At 44.8% G+C, this 18763-nt stretch overlaps 2 protein-coding genes across 2 annotated transcripts in view; both read right to left on the bottom strand.

The window, feature by feature from the left end:
- Positions 1–14106, bottom strand: part of Gad2 (glutamate decarboxylase 2) — a 69653-nt gene extending 55547 nt beyond the window's left edge. Inside the window, exons 1-7 of the mRNA XM_075970643.1 lie at positions 13163–14106; positions 12407–12466; positions 12081–12230; positions 10881–11114; positions 6592–6682; positions 6024–6136; positions 825–940 (exon numbers count right to left, since the gene is read on the bottom strand). Coding sequence (XP_075826758.1) covers positions 825–940; positions 6024–6136; positions 6592–6682; positions 10881–11114; positions 12081–12230; positions 12407–12466; positions 13163–13238 — 840 coding nt within the window. The 5' untranslated portion in view covers positions 13239–14106. The remainder of the gene's footprint in view (positions 1–824; positions 941–6023; positions 6137–6591; positions 6683–10880; positions 11115–12080; positions 12231–12406; positions 12467–13162) is intronic.
- Positions 14107–17247: 3141 nt separating this feature from the next.
- The window catches only part of Myo3a (myosin IIIA), a 195238-nt gene continuing 193722 nt past the window's right edge, over positions 17248–18763 (bottom strand). The window contains exon 33 of the mRNA XM_075971112.1: positions 17248–17751. Within this exon, the coding sequence (XP_075827227.1) occupies positions 17646–17751 (106 nt within the window). The 3' untranslated portion in view covers positions 17248–17645. The remainder of the gene's footprint in view (positions 17752–18763) is intronic.

Below are 18763 nucleotides of genomic sequence, written 5' to 3'. Positions count from 1 at the left end.
AGAAAGGAGCGAGTTCAGCCTCCGCTTCCTGGCCCACCATGGTGTAAACTGCTTTGTTCCACCATGCGGTCTCATCACATTGGACAGATTGTCTGAAACCACAAGGAAGATTAAACCCTCCCCCAAGCTGTCTAAGAAACATGACTAATACAGTACTAAATCAAGCAAGCCAGCTTGGAGTTAAATGGCTAAAGGCACAGGGTTGAATCTATTTAATCACTAAAACTGCAATTTTAATCAGAAAGGGTTCATCAACAGGGCTTCCTAGAACTGGATGATATGAAGCCTGTCTTCAGTGGTTTGGAAGTGTTGAAAGCCACACTGCCTTTTCTCTTGCTTCTGGCCCTCAGCACAAAGTATAGACAGACATGGAGGACAGGAGCTGGAATTCAATATACTCTGCTTTGGGGCTGGAGAGATGGCTCAGCAGTTAGAGAGCTAGGTACTGCTCTTGCAGAGGACTAGAGTTCGGTCCCCATCTATACTGGGTGGCTCCCAGCTGCCTGTAACTCCAGTACCACACGGAGGCCTCTGGCCTACATGAGGACCTGCGTATATATGCACATACCCACACGCAGATATACACATAGCTATAAATAAATCTTTAAAATAAAAGGTATAAATTCTGTTTTATCTTTGAGGTTTCCATGCATTTCAGAGACAAAGAAGATTTTGGACAGCTCAGCTCAACTCGACTGTCCCCTCATTCTTTGAAGTGTTTCCAGGAAACGGAACATGTGGAGAAAAAGCACTTTGTGGGTGTTATTCATTCAACTGAGGATCATCAATGCAATGGTAACCCTGGGAAGAGTGCAAACACATACGTGCTCTGACGTGAAGGCGATGAGCCTGGGCACGGCAGCCATTCCTTTCTCCTTGACTTCTGGAAACATCTTATAGCGGGCGATAAGCATGGCGTACATGTTGGAGATGGCGCCACCTGAAGGGCACAGAAACGGTTACTTTTTCTAATCTCCATCAACACTTCTCATGCCAGCAGCAATCTTTATTTCACAGGCCTACAGCAGTTTCTTTCACTGTGTGGGTCACAGCTCAGGATGGGGTCATAGAACTGAATGAGGTGGGGAGGCGGGGTCAAAAAAGCTGCCGACAGTAAAACGTCTCACAATATACAACGACCACAAACTATTTCAAAATCAAGCATATAATGAGTCTGAGATGTTTCGAGCAGTGCTTGTCCATGTTATATCACGCAAGGTGACTGTACGTTGTTTCTAAACACATAAAATATTCACTTGGTCTTTTGCATCATGCTACATAATACCAATGAACACTGACTGAAGTGGCTTTATTCCGATATGAGATTATTGTATCTTATAAATAACAGTGTTTTTACTGTACATGCAACAATTTATGCTTTTATAGAAATTTAATAGCTTAGTTATAAAAAACAAGCTTAATATTTCTCTATCATTGTTCCTTAGCTGGTTCTTATCAATGTATCTAGGGTGTATTGTGTTAGGATGTTTGATTTTTAAAGTTGCTATTTGAGTTGGTGATATGAGTATCATAAATAACCAATGAATATTGATTTGGGACTCGGATATAATTTTCTGCAATTTATGAAATGTCCTTAAATACACTCTGCCATTTAATATTGTGTATTGATGCAATGTGGCATAGGCTATCATAAAATAAAAGTACGGAGTAAGTCCAAAAATGATGATGCCTGTACACACTGCAGTATCAAGTGTCTTTTGCTTGTCCTTAATAAGTGGCAAAATATTATCCATAACAAAATTACTTTAAAATAATTGTTTATGATTTATTACAAGTGAATATCTTATTTGTGTGTTTATTTTACACACCTAGAAATCCAGGTAGATCCCAAGTAAAAAGGGATAATGAGTGGGAGAAGAGAAGCTGACGAAACCCTGACCGCTAACTTTCAGAGAAAATGCTTACAGTTTTCCTTTGAACTGCATCCTCAGATTCAAGGTACAGCTAAGATGGTTCAGAAAAGCACATTTGCCCCAAGCACCTTAGATGCCAGGCATGATGGTGCACGTGTTCAAGTCTAGCCTGGTCTCATAGTGAGTTCCAGAACAGCCAGGACTACAGAAAGACCCTGTCAAAAAGGATGGGGAGGGATAGGGAGGGGAAGACAAAGCACCTTAAGGGGAAGTTTTAACTTATTTAGCTCTTGCTGGGGAGCTCTTTGCATCTTATCACGTAGCTGGCTTTGAACTCATGATCCTCCTGTGTCAGCCTCCCAAATTCTGGAATTTATGTATGTACTATTATGCCCATCTTGAAGAGACTTTTGAAAAGAGTTGTTTTTCTTTCTTGAAAAGAGTTGTTTTTCTTTCTTTTCTTTCTAGTTTATAAGCGTAACCAGTTGGCATTAGGCCTATAAAATCCTGGTACTATGATAGTGGCAAATAGTTATTTCTTTTCTTGTTATAGCAATGCTTTGTGCTTGAATTAAGATAAACAAACCACTGTTAAAGCTGCAAGCTGCTAATGGCTCCTACAGAATGTCTGATAAATGTTCACACTTATCTCATTATTCTCTGTTCAGTCTTTTAAACGGGTCTTTTCTTTCAAAGATATCTCTGAGATACAGTTTCACTCATTGATGCGATGCTGTTTGATGATGTCAGCTTCATATGGAACTGCATTTCCTGTATTTCCCCAAGACTGTCAAGGATTTTATATGATAAAGTTTTACCCTGCTCTGTAAGTAACATCTCATATGACCAGCAATGAAACTTTCTGCAGGACTATAGAGAAGCTTAGGAATTTTGCTATCAAGGATATATGAATGCACACAAATATGTTGGCAAAGAAAGCATGAGACCAGAAGGCAGAGTAAAAGTGTATCCCTCTGCTCACTCCAAGGAAGAAACTCTTGGGACTATTTCCTGGATGGTTTGATCAATTTTTTCTTATAGTGGCTGAGGATCAAGCAGGCTCTGCCAAGCTGAAGGGCCCATACAAGGCTGTGACCTTTGCATTATGAGCCCTGGGCTATATACAGGCAGGCCACTTGGTACAAAGTCACCACCAACCAGATCGTGGTGTCTCTATAGTCAGAATGCAGGCAGTTACTACTACCTTGTTAAACCCTAGAGGTTCAAGACAACAGAAAGCAGGTCAAGTATGTTCAGGTCTGATGCCCAGTTGAAGGACAGACACTGTGTGATGGTGGACTCAAAGCAAAGCTGTAGAGGATGTTCCAAGCCAGCTTATGATTTCTCATTCTTAGCACTAACAGACAGTTTGAGCTACAGAATTCCTTAAAGGTGAGTTGTCTTAGGCTAGTGAGGTGGTTAGCCCCACCTGTGGCTTTCAGTTGCCACGACAACTCAAAAGATCCTCAGACATTCCCAATGGTTCTTTAGGGAGGGAAGCATTGGTTCTCTAGTTGACAGCTATAGCTCTTCTTACATTCCCAGTCTGAGGGTGGGGGAAGGGAGAAAAGAAAGGGGGATGTACAAAAAGAAATCACTCTTCACGTGTAAACTAGCAGCTTCTAGCCCTGACCTCCTGCAACCTTGAGGATGATGAAGAGACTTGTGCACATGAGGATAAGGATGGGTGTTCAAAAGACTATGCCAGGAAAAGATCTGTGGCTAAGCCAGGTCTTTCTCCCTAGTCCTTATCCTTTATGACCTGCCAAATACTAGAGTTCTCTTTGATCCTCAAGTGTAGATAATATCACATATACAGAATTCTGCTGTGGGATAGAGGTCCTTCACCTTGTAAAGATTTGTCACTTTTATTGGTTTAATAAACTGCTGATTGGCCAGTAGCCAGGCAGGAAGTATAAGCAGGGCGACCAGAATAGGAGAATTCTAGGAAGATGAAAGGCTCAGTCTGCAGTCGTCACCCAGACACAAAGGAAGCAAGATGAGAATGCCTCACTGATAAAATAGTACCAAGCCACATGGTTAACACAGACAAGAATTATGGGTTAATGTAAGATATAAGAGTTAATAAGAAGCCTCATCGAATATGCCAACCAGTTTATAATTAATATAAACCTCTGTATGTTTCTATGGGACTGAACAGCTGCCGGACTAAGTGGGTCAGAAACCTCCTCACCAGAATTCTAGGAGTCATAGTGGAATTTCCAGGAAGTACCAAGTCTCTGGGTGCTAATGGTGGAGCTGAACAGAACTGAACAACAATCAAAACAAGTTGAGCATTTTGTCCAAGACAAAGACCTAACTCTTAAGATTTAGTCCTAGGAACACAGGCACAACCTAGGTGCCTGTAATTCTACTTTCCCTGCTACCACTCCTTGGATCATTTGATTCTTTAGCCCAGGAGCAAGACCAGATGCTATCTAATAAAACATCGGCCAACAAATAAGGATGCTATGAGCCATCACTCTTCTTTTAGGAAGTTGAGGAGAAACAGGTCCCCATTGCTTTCTCTTGCTGTCCCTTCTGACTTGGAGTATTTATATTACAATATAACACTACATCCAAGGCTTTCTCACTAAGCCTTTCTCACTTCAGGCTCAAAGGAAGAATCTCCACAGTTTCCATCTGATAATTTGCCACCATCCACAGGCCATATAGAACCTAGCAGAACCATCAATGAGGAGTCATTCTTGGGGTGTATGTTTTCTAGAGCATGCAGGTTCCAAGACAAGCTAGATAATTAGGCATGTCTCCTATTTAGACTAGTCAAAATTTCATAGTCAATATCCTACTTCTATGAACCATTAAAATAGAAACCATGTTGTTCTTGGCATATCTCAGGGGCAGCTCAACTCCACAATCAACCTTATAAGAGAATGGGGAGAGTAGAAATGATGTTGACATCATACGCCTGCTAACCCTACCTAGTCCTCCATGAAAATGTGTCTGAAGCATCAACTTCAGACAATAAAAACCAAGTTACAGACTTAGCATCAAAGGAGAGTAAGCTCTAAATTGCCTAGAAAATGAAAGAATCTATCACGACTATTGTTCAAAGACTTGTTTTTTTTTAAGACTAATTTTCTGTTCCATTTAACACCTTTCCCTTTAGCATTTGAAAAAACATGATATGTACTTAAAAACATGAAATAACAGTTGAGAGGTGGTTAGAGAGACATATGCAGTTTTGAGACCGCTGTTGTTGGGTCTTTGTTTCATCTCCACAGGTTTTCCTTCTTCTCTCACTTCTCACCTGCCTCTGCAGGTTTGCATTAGAGGGATCAGAATCTGGCCATGCTGTCACTGGCATGCACAGATGGCCTCTCCTGTCCATCCCTCCCACCAGAGCGTACTGAAGACTGGCTTCCTCTTACTGATTAGGTTCTGCTCTGACACCAGACTTCTTTTGCATGGGTCAGTGACTTTTTTCATCACCCTCCTAACTTCCCTTTCATTAATGAATCAAGTCAAGGTCACAGTCGTGAGCTAAGGGCACAGCATTTGTTTCAGGTTGGTTCTATGGGCTGGGAGAGGTATAAATGTGGACCCTAGGGTGTGATGGCTGGTATAAAAGGCAAAATGGAAAACGTTGGGTACCATAAAAAAGAGAAGGAAGGAAAACTATCTCAAAGAAATCCTTATGCTCTTTCAGCTCTAAGGAATCATCTCACATGCACTGTTTGTCCTCCTTGAAATTAGAAATTAGCCTAAATGCACTTCCCTGCTCATTATTCCAGAGACTGGAGAAGGGAATGAGCTCAACCAAGGAAGCACACCTCTGCACACACCATCACCCACTGGGTGTTGTATTAAATGCCTCTTTTACATTTCACTAATTCTGGGAGATGCAACAAGTGTGGATTTCCTTATTAGCAATCGTTATTCCTTTGTCCAGCACTATACATACATCTTATATATAGGTAGAAGTATTGGGTGACTATCATGTCTGAATATACCGTTAAGCACAAACAACTGGCATTAGTAAGCTTGAAGGTGTGTTCAATGGATTCAGCCACAAAGCACACAGCCTAGGTATTCTAATCATAAACACAAAATAGATGTTTGCTTTTCTTAAGTTTATAACATGGCATGTCAGAAGAATAAAACAGAGAAAATTTGAAATGTATATACCAGGAGAAAATATTCCATCTCCAGAGCCCCCTGGCCAGCCAATGATCTCTCTCATTTTCTTTAGTGTGACATATTCTAACAGCACAAATACAGGAGCAATCTCATAGGTGAACCTGAAATGTATAAACGACAATGTTTTATGCACATAGCTCAAATAAGTTATTTACCATTATAATATCACAGAATATTTTCTGATTTTGAAAACGTACATTCATAGATGGAAGGATTCTAACACTAAATATAAAATTTTTTATAAAAGACTTTCCAAAACATTATTCATTTTTCTGTTGCCTTAAAGCCAAGATCATCAATTACTGATATAATATACAGGAGTAGCTTATTGTACTGAATACAAAACATGACACAGTGTGACACTGGAAAACGCAGCAGTGGCTCTGTTCTCTTTCACATAACTTATCGTTTTAAATCAGAATACTAAAAAGTCTCTTTTGTATTTAATATTTTGCATAGTTTGATAAAAATCAAAGACATATAAAGGTGTTTTTAAAATTAAGCTAAAATGAGAATACATGATGCAAAGAGATTTACGCAAAAATCAGCTACTTACATGTTAGTGTTTGCTGTTGATGTCAGCCAGTCTGCTGCCAACCCAACCATATCCAGTCCAGTAGACAGCTGATTAAAGTATCGGGGATGCCCTGAATAAAATGGAATTAGGATTGCAACCAGTGAAAATAAATGTCTCCCAAACACATATTTTTTTAATAACTAAAGGATTTTTTGTGCCAGTGAGCACAAAGACACAGGATCGTGTGCGCACATGCGCACTCACACTCAAGTGCGCACCCACACTCAAGCAGCCCTTGCTCTAGCCAGAGGCTACTTAGAGTTTAATAGTTTCCAAGACACTCTCTAAAGATATCCTCTCAAATGGGCCCTTTAAAAATCATATGTACTTTGCAATGTGGGATTACATTACTTCCTACTATACTTTCAATATAATCGCAAACTAAAATTTTATGGTATCCCAAACCCGTTACTCCCATTTGCACTGATACTGCTAACAGTGCTTTTGTTGAGCTGTTCCGAGAATCAGTCACACCATGACATCCTTCAGGCATGCCAGCATTCATCATAATATCAGTGACAAATGACTGATGATTACAAAGACAGGACAAAAATGAGAAACTAGGACACTCTGCCGAGAATTTGCCCCGGATTCAAAGGTGATGAGTGTCTAGAGATGGCATAGACAAAGCTAACTCTTGACAGTTTTCCCTGTCTGAATTGTGATTATGATCAGCAAAGCCCCCTCCTAGTTGAGATTTAGAGCAGAACTAAACACAGATCTGTGAAGAAATATAATCAATGGCTAGACTGACTCATTAAAAGTATTATCTAATAAACTTCTAGATTTCTTTAAAATTCTGCAAATGGATTGCCCTCCACATACCTCTGATGTGATATTTATAGCCACGTTTTAAATAACAGCCACAGTCTGTTTTCTCATCTTGTCCCATAAGAGGCTATCAATAAATCCATGTTTTGTTTAGCAACAGCAATTTGGGAAGAAGCAAAATTCTGGAAGTAGCATCTGATTTTCAAAGAGGTATCTGTCACTTGCTGGACATCTGTCTGGTGCCTGTGATGTGAGTCTTGTGTCCCAAGTGTGGGCAAAACAAGATAAAGGACAGCACTGGAAAAAGCACGTTGCTTATCTCAGGGACTAGAAGGCTCTTATCAGCTCTGGGCACGTGGCTAGAGAGCTCGACAATGGGAACAGATAGCACTGGGAAGGAGCATATTTTAGAGGGAATGGAATTTTGCAACTCTAGTTAATTCTTGACATTACCTCCTTTATGACCTCAGATCATGCCTCCGCCCCCTTTTCTCTCTTCTGCAGGCCCTTTGACTCTGACCTCATCAGTTTACTCATTCAGAAAAGGTATAAAGTCCCTCAGCTGCAGCAGATGCTGTTGCAAGATGCCATCCCCTTCTCTCTGCCTCATTGACTCCCCATTTCATTGTAGCCCAAAGCTGACATCACAGCCCACTTCTCCCTCCAGAGGGCCCTCCACTCTGCTGTCCTGAAATCATTTTTGAGTGAGGAAATCAATTTGGTTCTATAGCTTATATATATTTCTAGATGACCCTACCTATTAGCACACAGGATTTAACCCTGTGGAAATTTTGGTATGCACAGAACTGAGAGGATGTCTAAGGTGTGTGCAGGAGCTCTGGACATCAGAACTCCCATTCATTCTGCTTGAACAGATACTCCCCGTGAACTAAACACAAGTCTGGTGCTTCTTACAGTTTTTTTTCACTCTATACAGTTTTTGACCTTGGGCTGCAATTTCATCGGACTCTCTCCTGACCCACAGCTTTCATTCACTGCTAATGATGTGAAACTAGAGAGCGAAGAGCAAGGTAACTTAACAGTCAGAACAGCATGACCTTTGGGGTTCTGGCAGAAGCATCACTCTAATTACATCTGTTCTGCTCCTGTGGCCCCTACATGCTGCCTGCAAAGGATTCCCACTGCATCCATCCAGGGTTGTCTGAGGGTGTGAGAGGCTGCATCTGAATCTGATAGCAGCTCTAGCAGTGCTGGGCATCCTACCGCCCCTGGCTCCTGTGATGTGAGCACTCTGAGAGGACCATGCTCTTTTCCAAGCACGGGAAGGCTCCTGCACAGATTAGCGAATGAGTCTCAAAGGATGATGAGCAAAGGCTGGCACCTGGCAAATGAAACCTGATGCTCACAGTCAGCTGGAGAGGGGCCAAAAATCCTCTAAAACCGCTTTTTGTGAACTGACAACCCACAGAAGGGTGCTCCTCGGTTTCCTTTGTCTAAGGGCTCTCTTGAAGACTGAAGACTACATTAGCATTACCCTGTTTGGGTACCACAGCTAAAGAGAACAATTCCCGCGGACGCAGGAATTGTCTAGATTCTCATCTTTTACTGAAGCTTCTAGTTCTAGCGTTTCTCCACAAGTAATTTGAACAGGCACCTTATTTAAAAGTCTTCCTTACTGCCCTTCAATCCTTTCTAAAGTTGGAGGCCAAATGGAAATCGGGCTAAGGACTGTTATCAGAGACTAAGTGACATTTTATAAAATGATCTCTCAAGGATCAGAAGAATACTGAATGGTAACAGGGAGGGTAACTGCTTTGATGGATTGTGTAGTTCCAGTTGACAAACAGAATATTAACAGCATAATAAGCCATAAATTTGACAGTTGAAGACGAAAGCTGCTGGCTGCTGATGTTTTGAAGTGCTCTTTGGGGATGTATGGAGAGAAGGCAAAATATGGCATGGATAATACTGAGATATTCATCTTAACCCATCAGATTTTTGTCTTCACTTTAAATAAAATGCACCACAGCAACATTTGACTAGCACTTTTCAAAAATATAGAGCAAAAAATCTAAGCATTTCATTGATCCTTTCATTCCCCTCGACAGCACTAGAGCACTGATACACAGAACTATTGCTTCCTTTGACTGGCAGATGCCATTATCTTAACTCTAAATTGAATTTCAAAGATGACCAGCTTTGAAGAATGAGGATGTAAAAAAAAAAAGTACGTATTCTTTTTTATTTGTGAGCAACATAAACAATATGTAGCAATTTGCCATTAGTGAATTTAAATGGCAAGTATGGGGGATGGGCTATGCAGAAAAGAATTAAAACCTTTTCTCAAGCTTGCACAGAAGGATACTTGAAAAGTAAGTAGAAGCAGAGTATCAGTCCTTTCATGCCTGGCACGTGTGTCTTGCTCGTTTCCAGGAGGACTAACTGACGATATCTAACAAATCTCCAAAAATTATAATCCACAGAAATAAATCAACAAGTTAAGCTCATTTCCCCTCATATCTATTTCCAAGTCTTCCAAAATGGACAATAATTACACAATAAATCAGTTTTCCAAGGTGTTTATGCAAACCTTTCTCCTCTGATGATATAAAGAATGTTTGGGGGGAGGAGGTTAAACTGCTTTTGTAGCAAATGTTCTTAAAATGTTTGTCATTTGTTATACTAATAAATCACCCAAAAATGGTAGCATAAAATATAACATTTGCATGACTAATAATTCCTTAATATTTCACATTTATGAGTTACCAATAAATCATTTTAATTCTACGAATCACTGTAGATCCTTCAGCCTTCCCTTTTCCACCTCAGAAAGGCGTTCATATTTATCACTTGTATTTGTTTCATTTTGTATCAAAATGATTAGAGACAATGTAGAAACAAGTAGAACCCTCAGGACCCTGTGGAAGAAAGCTTGGGAGGCACTCAAATGGATGTGGTATCTGGAACTACATTCTCATTTTATCCTGTCTCAAAGGATGCTACGAGAATCAGACATTCTTATTCACGTGCACTGCCAAAGCGAAGGAGACAAATCCTTATGTAATACCGCTGAACTGCTAAGCTAGTCTATATTGTGGTGTGTGTGTGTGTTAAGGTTTAGTCACTTGAAGCAACGCCACAACATTCTCCCTCCAGCCTGAAGACTGTATAAGTTGGTTAGTTGGGACTCCTGATCAGTTCTGTGCCAAGACAATTGCCAAGCAGCACCCTGGAATTCAGGCTTAGAGTCTTTACAGCTCTCATTTTCTCCACTTTGGGTCACTTCTACCGGCCCCTAGTGACGAATGGCTTTTACAACCCCTGATTTATCTCCTGCCACTCTTCAGATTTATACCCAACGACGGCTCTGACATTATCAACAAGGTGCTTTTGGATTACTCTAATAATGGCTATGTTTAAACAAATGCAATTTTGCAATATTGAGAATAACACTACCCAGTAGAACAGGAACGATTTTATAGAAAAAAATGAAAATTGCAAAACAAAAAGCTTTATTATTGCTGGTTGCACAATACCTGTTTTAATTGCATATTTTAGAGTTGTTTGGCAATGCGTCAAAATTTCCTCCAAATTTTGTGGTTGGTCTGCTAATTCCCAATTATATTCTTGAAGAAGCTCGTTGGGGTAGTGGAAATCAATTACTTTAGTTGATCTATCGAAACTTTTCACCACATACTGAAGCAAAATGTTCATAACATCTTGCAGAAACGCCAGAGTGGGCCTCTCTCCATCGCACGCTGGCAGCAGGTCTGGAGAATGGAATGGAAGGGATGCTTTAGACTTTACCACGCAAAGATCCAGGCAATTGTGGATCAGGCAATTTCTCTTTGAGTTGAATTTATTGGCACTAGATTTGCAGTGCTTGGGAGGGAGGTTGGGGCTAGGGGGATATCTGGGAGTTGGAGAACAGATCTGGTTTAAGGGCTAAAGACCCCGTTTCAAACAAAACCCACATCATCTGGAAACACAAGTAGACAAAAACTCCTTCGGAAATTAAATTTTGCATTTTTATTCCTAACATAGGAATATCCTTTTTTTTTTTTTAAAAAAAAAGGCTGGACTTGTCTGTTTCACAGGCTTTGTCCTAAATGTTATGAGTATTCGTTTCAATCGTCAAGACTCCACGTTGGGAATGTTTGAGAAATGCCTTCGTGCAAACCAGGAAAAGCCAATCTTGCCAAGTCATTATCTGACTTCTGAAGGCCAGATGTTGTCAAAGTTGGGGCGTGTGGGTGTGTGTGAGCCCACTTTCATGCTGTTTGGGAGACTGGGAATCATACAAGCTGAGGTAAAATTTAGCGCCCAGGGCTCACGTAAACAGAATCTTTCCTCAGTGAAATCACGGTTACAAATTGCTCTGGATCCAATCGAACATCTAAAAAATATCCCTGTGATTCCGAACTATCTGGGAGGGCACTTGGAAATTTGCTCTACTTAGAGACTGAGGCAGCACAGAGAAGCCCGGACATTGGGCGCAAGCCAAGGCCACAGCCACCCTCAATTCTCAAGGCTGCGCTAGCGCCAGGCGTTGTTGCCGCAGACTCCTGTTTGGAAACGCTAGGGCCGGGTTCTCGGCGCGCTCCAGCTCCTGTATCCAACGCCCTTCCAATTCCACGCAAGATTCTCAGAGGGCCCGCCCCCACCATCCACTGGATGCCTGGGGGTCAGACGTCGCCGGGGAGGAGCACGGTCCTGGCCAGCCTGCGCCTTTTTACCTGTTGCGTGCAGAAATGCGTAGTTGACATCCGCTTTGGGGCAGCTGCAGGGTTTTTGGTCGCAGGTGCAGGCGACCTTCCGAGTCGCGGCCCGCGGGGCCACGCTCCCGCCGCTCTCCGCTGGCTTCTCAGAGTCTCCATAGAGCAGAGCTAGACAAGGACACGGAGCGAGGGGCCTGGTCAGCCGGCGACAGTCTGGCTCCTGCATCCCCGCCCATCCGCAGCCGAGGACTCGGTGGAAGCAGGTTGCAGGCTCGGCGACATTTCCCAGCCAGCCCTAGCCCCCGACCTTGCCTGCCCTTCTCCCCAGCGCGCCAAACACTCACCGCACAGCTTGTTTCCGATGCCGCCGGTGAACTTTTGAGCTACCTGGCACCAAGCTCTTGCTGCGATCGCCAGGCAGAGGGACAGCGAAGTGGAAAGAGAACAGACGGGCGAGTGAAATTTCGTTCCAAGTGAACGAGGTCTTTAGTGAGGAGTCTGGGAATCCGGCTCCAACCTCGCGAGCGGCCGCGGGCGACTCTGTTCTCAGCAGGTGGGGTAGCTCGGGGGAACCTAACTCCAGGGCTAGCCCTGGCTTCACCGTGTCCCGTGAAGAAAGCCACACCACCGCCCTTCGCACTTGTTCACCAGGTGCGCAGGTTTCCAGACCCTCACTGCTGCGCCAGAACTGTCTTTCCTAGACCCCGGCTACCCATTTCGTCGCGCTTGCGGTCCAGACCCTAAACTACTCCCCATTTCGTCTTTCTTTGCCCCATTCCTTCCCTGTCGAAAGATCTCAAAGCAAAGCCCCCCCCCCCCCCTTCGTCCTTGAAGTCCATCGATTCCCTCAAACGCTGCGGTCTTTCAGGAGTCTATGCTTAGGGGAATGGGCTGAGACATCCTGGGCATCTTCCCGGGGGACAAAAGACTGCGGAAGTTTGGGGTTTTCACACAGTTAAGGACTTAACCGAGGTAGCAGGGCGAAGCGTCCGAATAAGTTTCCTGTTGCAGATGTCAAAGCTCTGATCATCTGCGCAGCCCTGCAAATCCCAAGCCGGCTATCCACAAAGCTCTCCCGCTCCAGGTCCCTATTGTCCTACCTGTACCCGGGTTCTCGGGATCCCCAGAGCCATCTTCAGATCCGAAGGACCAAAAGCCGGAGCCGGGAGAGGCCATGGGCTCTGCGAGACTGGCGCTGGTCGCCTCCGAGTGGATGCAGGAGAGCTGGCTTCAGCTCGACCCAGCACGCGCTTGCGTGTGTGAGTGTGTGTGTGTGTGTGGCGGGAGGAGGGCAACGCTCGGGGACTGGCGCGTCCGCGAGACGAGGGTGGGTGTCACACAGGGACAGGAAACGTGCTGTCTGCGTGTGCCGATGCTCGTGCGTATGTGTATGTGTTCCAGTCAGAGCGTATGGACGCGGCTGTGCGGTTCGCGGAAGCTAAATAGAGAAGTCGCCAGGATCTTAGCAGATTGGAAAGTGGAAAGGGCCCAAGAGATTTTTAGGGAGAGGGAGCTCGGTGGGGAGATGAGAGAGTGATGGAGGGGAAATGGAGGAGCGGGATCGTGAGGTGCGAGGCTGTGCGTTGGAGCGCGAGTCAGCTGCGGGGGAGGGAGTCGTGCTTGCTGACCCAGCCACAGGCGCTCCCCACTTCCCGCTTCCCACTTCCTGCGCTGTCCAGGGTGCTACCGCAGCCCGCTGCACGCTGGCCCTAGAGACCAGGGAGACCTTGGAGGGGCTGGAAGGGTGACCGAGACCGATTTTTACGTGTGCGTCGATTGGTTCATTGTTTGAGGGCTGACTCTGACTGTGGACAAGCAAAAACAGTTCTTGCGCCCTGCCTCCTCTTAACTGGCGCCGAGGTCGCTGTGACCTCAAGAGCCCAGGCCACCTGGCCGCAATCAGGCGCAGCTTCAGAGCGTGGGGAAGGTACCAAGGAGGGAGGGAGGTGGGCCGCCTACAAGCCGACGAACTCATTTTATCTCCTTTGCAGAGCCTAGAGTCTGCCTGCTGCGCTGAGCCAGCCTCGGGGCGCAGGGTTCCTGCGCAGTCATGCGCTGGGTCCCCGGACCCACTGTCCAGATTTTGACTGACGGCTGAAGAGAAAGACTGCTGATTGAAGCAATTAAAATCCACGCTGGAGTCTATCACTGAGGACCTCCGGCTGGGAAAAATTAAATAAATAAAACGAACAGAAACTTCTTGAATAGGAACGGGGGAGAGCTGACACAGTCCACAGGATTGATGGTTGTTGGGGGGGGGGGTCCGGTTACTAGGTGACCTTGGCCTATAGAGGCATGAAACAGCCTACTGTTTGTGCGTGACACAAACACGCGGGTGCGTAGGAGGCGTGCAGGGGGGTTCCAAGTGAGCAAACCAGACTTCCCAAATATCAGAAGAAAATGCATTCCCTCTTTTCAGGGGAACTCAAAACAATGACCTCTCGTTCTCAAAAGGAATTCTTAAGGTCGGGACGGGGGGAGGGGGGTGCATGGATTGCCTAAGAATATAAAATTGTCAACTTCCAGGTCCAGAGAGCAGTAGTTCAGCTTTTTCTAATAAAGAATGAAATGATCCTTTCTGTTTTCCTTTCCCTAAAGGTTCGTAAATAGGAGCTGCACCTTGAGGATTTGGGGCCCTTGGACTTCAATCTGGTCTACACTGTAACTATGACTCTGGGCATAAGGAAGAGCTCAAGAAAGACTGGCAGGAAAGCGCTGGTTTCAGCCATTCCCAATCGCCTTCCTGGGCGCCCTGGGCTACTGTTAGCCTTTTCTGTAGTCCCCAAAGCCCTTCATTCCTTCTCTGAATTTTTAGAACAGGCACCAAAGCAGGGACCCTGGAGCCTTCTGTCTTGGCGACCAGGGTGACTTGTTTTGTTAGGGATCCTGAGATCTGGGGTGGCTTTGCAGACGCCCAAGTCTTGGGTCTCCAAGTGCATTCTCTCCCCAAAGCTTTATCTTCTTCCCACGTGTCCGAATTCAGGGGCCCATGGAGGAGCTAGTTAGTGGATGCCCACTGGAAGTGCAGGATCTCTGGTTGCAATTGGCACTGTTGGGTGCAGCCGGAGGCTGTCTCTAAGCTTGCTCTGGCGACAAGTAGGAGCATGGCCAGGGAAGGCTGTAATCTTGAACCTAGGGCTCAGCTTGGTCAGTCTTTAGGGCACTCCCGGACTGATCGCTTCATCTGGCAGAGGCAAAACCTCCTGGAATGCCTTGGCTCCGATGTCTGCTGGGCGCTTGCTCCTTCAAGCTTTGCCGATATGACGACTTGGGTTCTTTGTTTAAATCCATACCAAATCCTGCAAATAATTTGCTTCAGGCCAGCTGGCTGGGGTTGAAGCTTTTTTACTATGGATGAGTGGTTTGAAATAAAAAGGTTCATAAACACACACACACACACACACACACACACACACACACACACACACCTTCTGAGGAAGAAATGGAAGAAAACAACAAGAGGAAGGTAGAATCTCAACATCTGAATTTAACTTCTTCAAAAACAGTGACTTAAAACGGTGCTGTTTAAATGCAATTAAAGCTCACAGCTTTAATTCATTTTCAAATCAAATGTTGTTTTTTACATTAAGAAATATTATTTTTTGCCACTCCCCACTTCAGATGCAAGTGGGATTGGGTTTGTCTTTTAAAAATCCATCTCTTCCTAGACAGCAATTTGCTTTGTAAATTTTTTCATTCCCCCAAAGAGCCCCCCCCTCCTCTGGTTGGCGATAACAAAAGAGCTCATGGAGGTAATAATTACAGCCATTAGTTGACAAAGGAGGCAGTGCAGCCTGGGAAGGCTGTTACCGGGAGAAGGCTTTCCAGTTAATGTGGGAGACCCACACCCAAATCTCCAGCATGACCCACAGGAAGGTGTGCTGGGACGATCCATTTCTTGTCCACAGTGCATCCAGAAATTCCCGTTGCAGGTGGGACCAAAGAAGAGCATTTGGTACAAGTTTCCCGTGTCCCTTTGGGGCTTAAATATCGATGGACCGAGAAAGTATAGATGGAAAGAAAAAGGGACGAAAACAGCTATGACCTTGCAATCTTCCACCAAGGGCTGGCTACTTCCTTTTTCAGTTTTATTTAACCCGGAGTGCAGGGGCTGGGGCAGAGCTGTTTGTGGCCTCTCTACCCAGAAATTGGATGCCTTTGCCGATACTCTTGGGAGGACTTCGGTATTGAGGGGCCACTGGAAACCAGGATTGAAGGATGACAGGCAGAGGAGCAGGGCTCCTCCTTATAGTACCTGCTCCAGGTGGAGTGCAGGAGCACAGAAAACCTAGCCAGCTCAGGGCGCCCTACTCCCGCCCCCGATATCTGTGAGCCCTGCGGTTATGGTTTCTTGTGTCAGGTACCAGTCCTTACGTTCTATCCACACCTTGGCACATGACAGGGTGACTCCTCTGTCCTGTCTGTCTGGTCCCAAACTGGAGTGGAGCTAACTAGAGTAGGAGCGGGGAGAAGAGCACACTTGGATTTTGGGCGTGGCCCTGTCACAGCAGGCGGCTTCTCCTCAGCTGGATCCTGTTTGTAAGATGAACCTGATGCAGAAGCCCAGGTCTGGGGAGCTTTAGGGGCTCACTCTGCACAGACCCTGACAACTCTTGGACACAAATGTATCAGCGCTCTCTGGTTTGGGTTTTGGGCAGCAGAACCCTGACCTAACCTGACCAAAACCTGTTTGCTCATCCAGTCCTCACTGGAATCCTTCCTGTACCTTCTTTGCCCGCGCAGGATCGTGTAGACCTGGTGTCTTTCATGGAGGGGTTAAACCTGGAGGATATGTGTGTGTGTGTGTGTGTGTGTGTGTGTGTGTGTGTGTGTGTATTCAAATGGTAAGGAAACTCCTGCTTCCTACCCGCTGCCCGTTTGCTCACTTTTATGTGGTCAACTTCCAAGGAGGAGAGGTTACTTCAAATCTGCAGAGGAAGAGACCTTACTATCTGACAGTTCTCAGCCTGAGGACCAGTGCCAGTGTGGTTGGCCAGGAAGGCTGTGTGGGCGTGGGTTTGGAGGATCGGCCAGGATTCTAGGTTCAGTTTAAGGTGGGCTATTCTGTAGAGTAGCTGGGGCTGGGGATTACCTTCTGAAGACAGCTCTCATCTCAGCTCCTGCCACCAGCCCAGCTGTATACTAGAGACAGGGCCCCCAAGGCACAAGACAGAGAAGCCCTTGTAAAACACACTTTCCGAGTTGCTTACTTTATTTTGTAATCTTACTAATCAAAAGAGGAGAAAAAAGCAAGTTTTAGATGAGTTCCCCTTCAAAGTTCTTTCCACTTTGTTCTGGCATATCCAAACAAGGTCCTGTGAAAGTCTTTTCAAGAAAGAAGAAATCTCTTAAGTCATTTAAAAATGAGCAAGGGGGTGGTGACAGCTCAGACACAGTGGGTACCTGAATCACAAACAGTGGAATCAAGTGGTACATTAGGGTGATGGGGGCAACTGCAGGTGGGAGACGTCTAGAGGTCCAGTATCTGGAACTCCCCAAAGGGGTTTAAGATTCTGAGGGCACCTTGCTGTTGCTATGGTCCTTGTAGCATCTCAGGGTTCAACACTTTGAACTCAGTAGGGGCTACAGTTGCTGCATCAGGCGCTGGCGCTGGGAGGTTTTGCGCAGGAGCCTTCTGTAGTCATAGGGGTTGGCGGAGATCTCCTCACTCCCATTGGTGGTCCAGCACCTGCAAGTCAGACAGGGTCTCATAGTCAATGGCAACTGCTAGCAGTGGTATTTCCAGCTACCCTCCCAGGGCTAGGTGCTCCTCTTCCTTGAGCTATCCACCAACCACACACATTTAAGAAGACACAACCAAAATGTCAGGCTAAACGAGCCAACTTAACTGGCTGTAAAGATGCTCTGCAGCTTTGCAGAGTTGAAGCTAGTGGCTTTTGTGTTTGGATGAGAGCCAACCACTGGAAGATAGAGATCACAAAGGCTGGCTTTGTTTGGAACAATAATTCACAGTTAATACAAACATACTTACCTTAGTGCTTTATTTAGTTTTTAAGAGACTTTCATCAATCAAGAAAATTCAAGGTGTATATTCTGATTTTTTTGGTGGTGTTTTGTTTTCTCTTTTTTGAGACAGGGTTTCTCTGTATAGCCCTGGCTATGCTGGAACTCACTCCATAGTCCAGGCTGGCCTTGAACTCAGAGATTTGTCTGACTCTGCCTCCTAAGTGCTGGGATTAAAGGCCTGCAACAACACCACCCTGCTCACCTTCTGGTCTTTTAAATCAAATGTCTCTTTTAAACACTCCCTCAATCTGAATAATCACTAATCACTCTAGTAGGAATAAAGTTACTGCTTGTTCTGTTGACTTTTCAAGGTTTCTTCTTCTTCTTCTTCTTCTTCTTCTTCTTCTTCTTCTTCTTCTTCTTCTTCTTCTTCTTCTTCTTCCTCTTCCTCTTCCTCTTCCTCTTCCTCCTCCTCCTCCTCCTCTTCCTCCTCTTCTTTCTTTTTCTCTTCTTCTTCTTTTGAGACAAGGATCCTCTACTTAACCCAGACTACACTGTACCTTGTACTGTAGACCAGGCTGGTTGAACTCAGAGATCTTTTTGCCTCTGCCTCCTGAGTGCTGGAATTAAAGACACGTGCCACCATAGCCAGGCAGGTTTCAATGTTTTTAATGAAACTGCTTTACTGGACCCACTGTAAGAGCTCCAGTCAATGTGGACTTTTAGTTTCTGGC

The sequence above is a fragment of the Microtus pennsylvanicus genome, chromosome 4 (assembly GCF_037038515.1).
Source record: "Microtus pennsylvanicus isolate mMicPen1 chromosome 4, mMicPen1.hap1, whole genome shotgun sequence".
In the NCBI taxonomy this organism is placed as follows: domain Eukaryota; kingdom Metazoa; phylum Chordata; class Mammalia; order Rodentia; family Cricetidae; genus Microtus; species Microtus pennsylvanicus.
The sequence above is the reverse complement of the archived record's forward strand: the minus strand, read 5'-3'. Positions and strand labels throughout refer to the sequence as shown.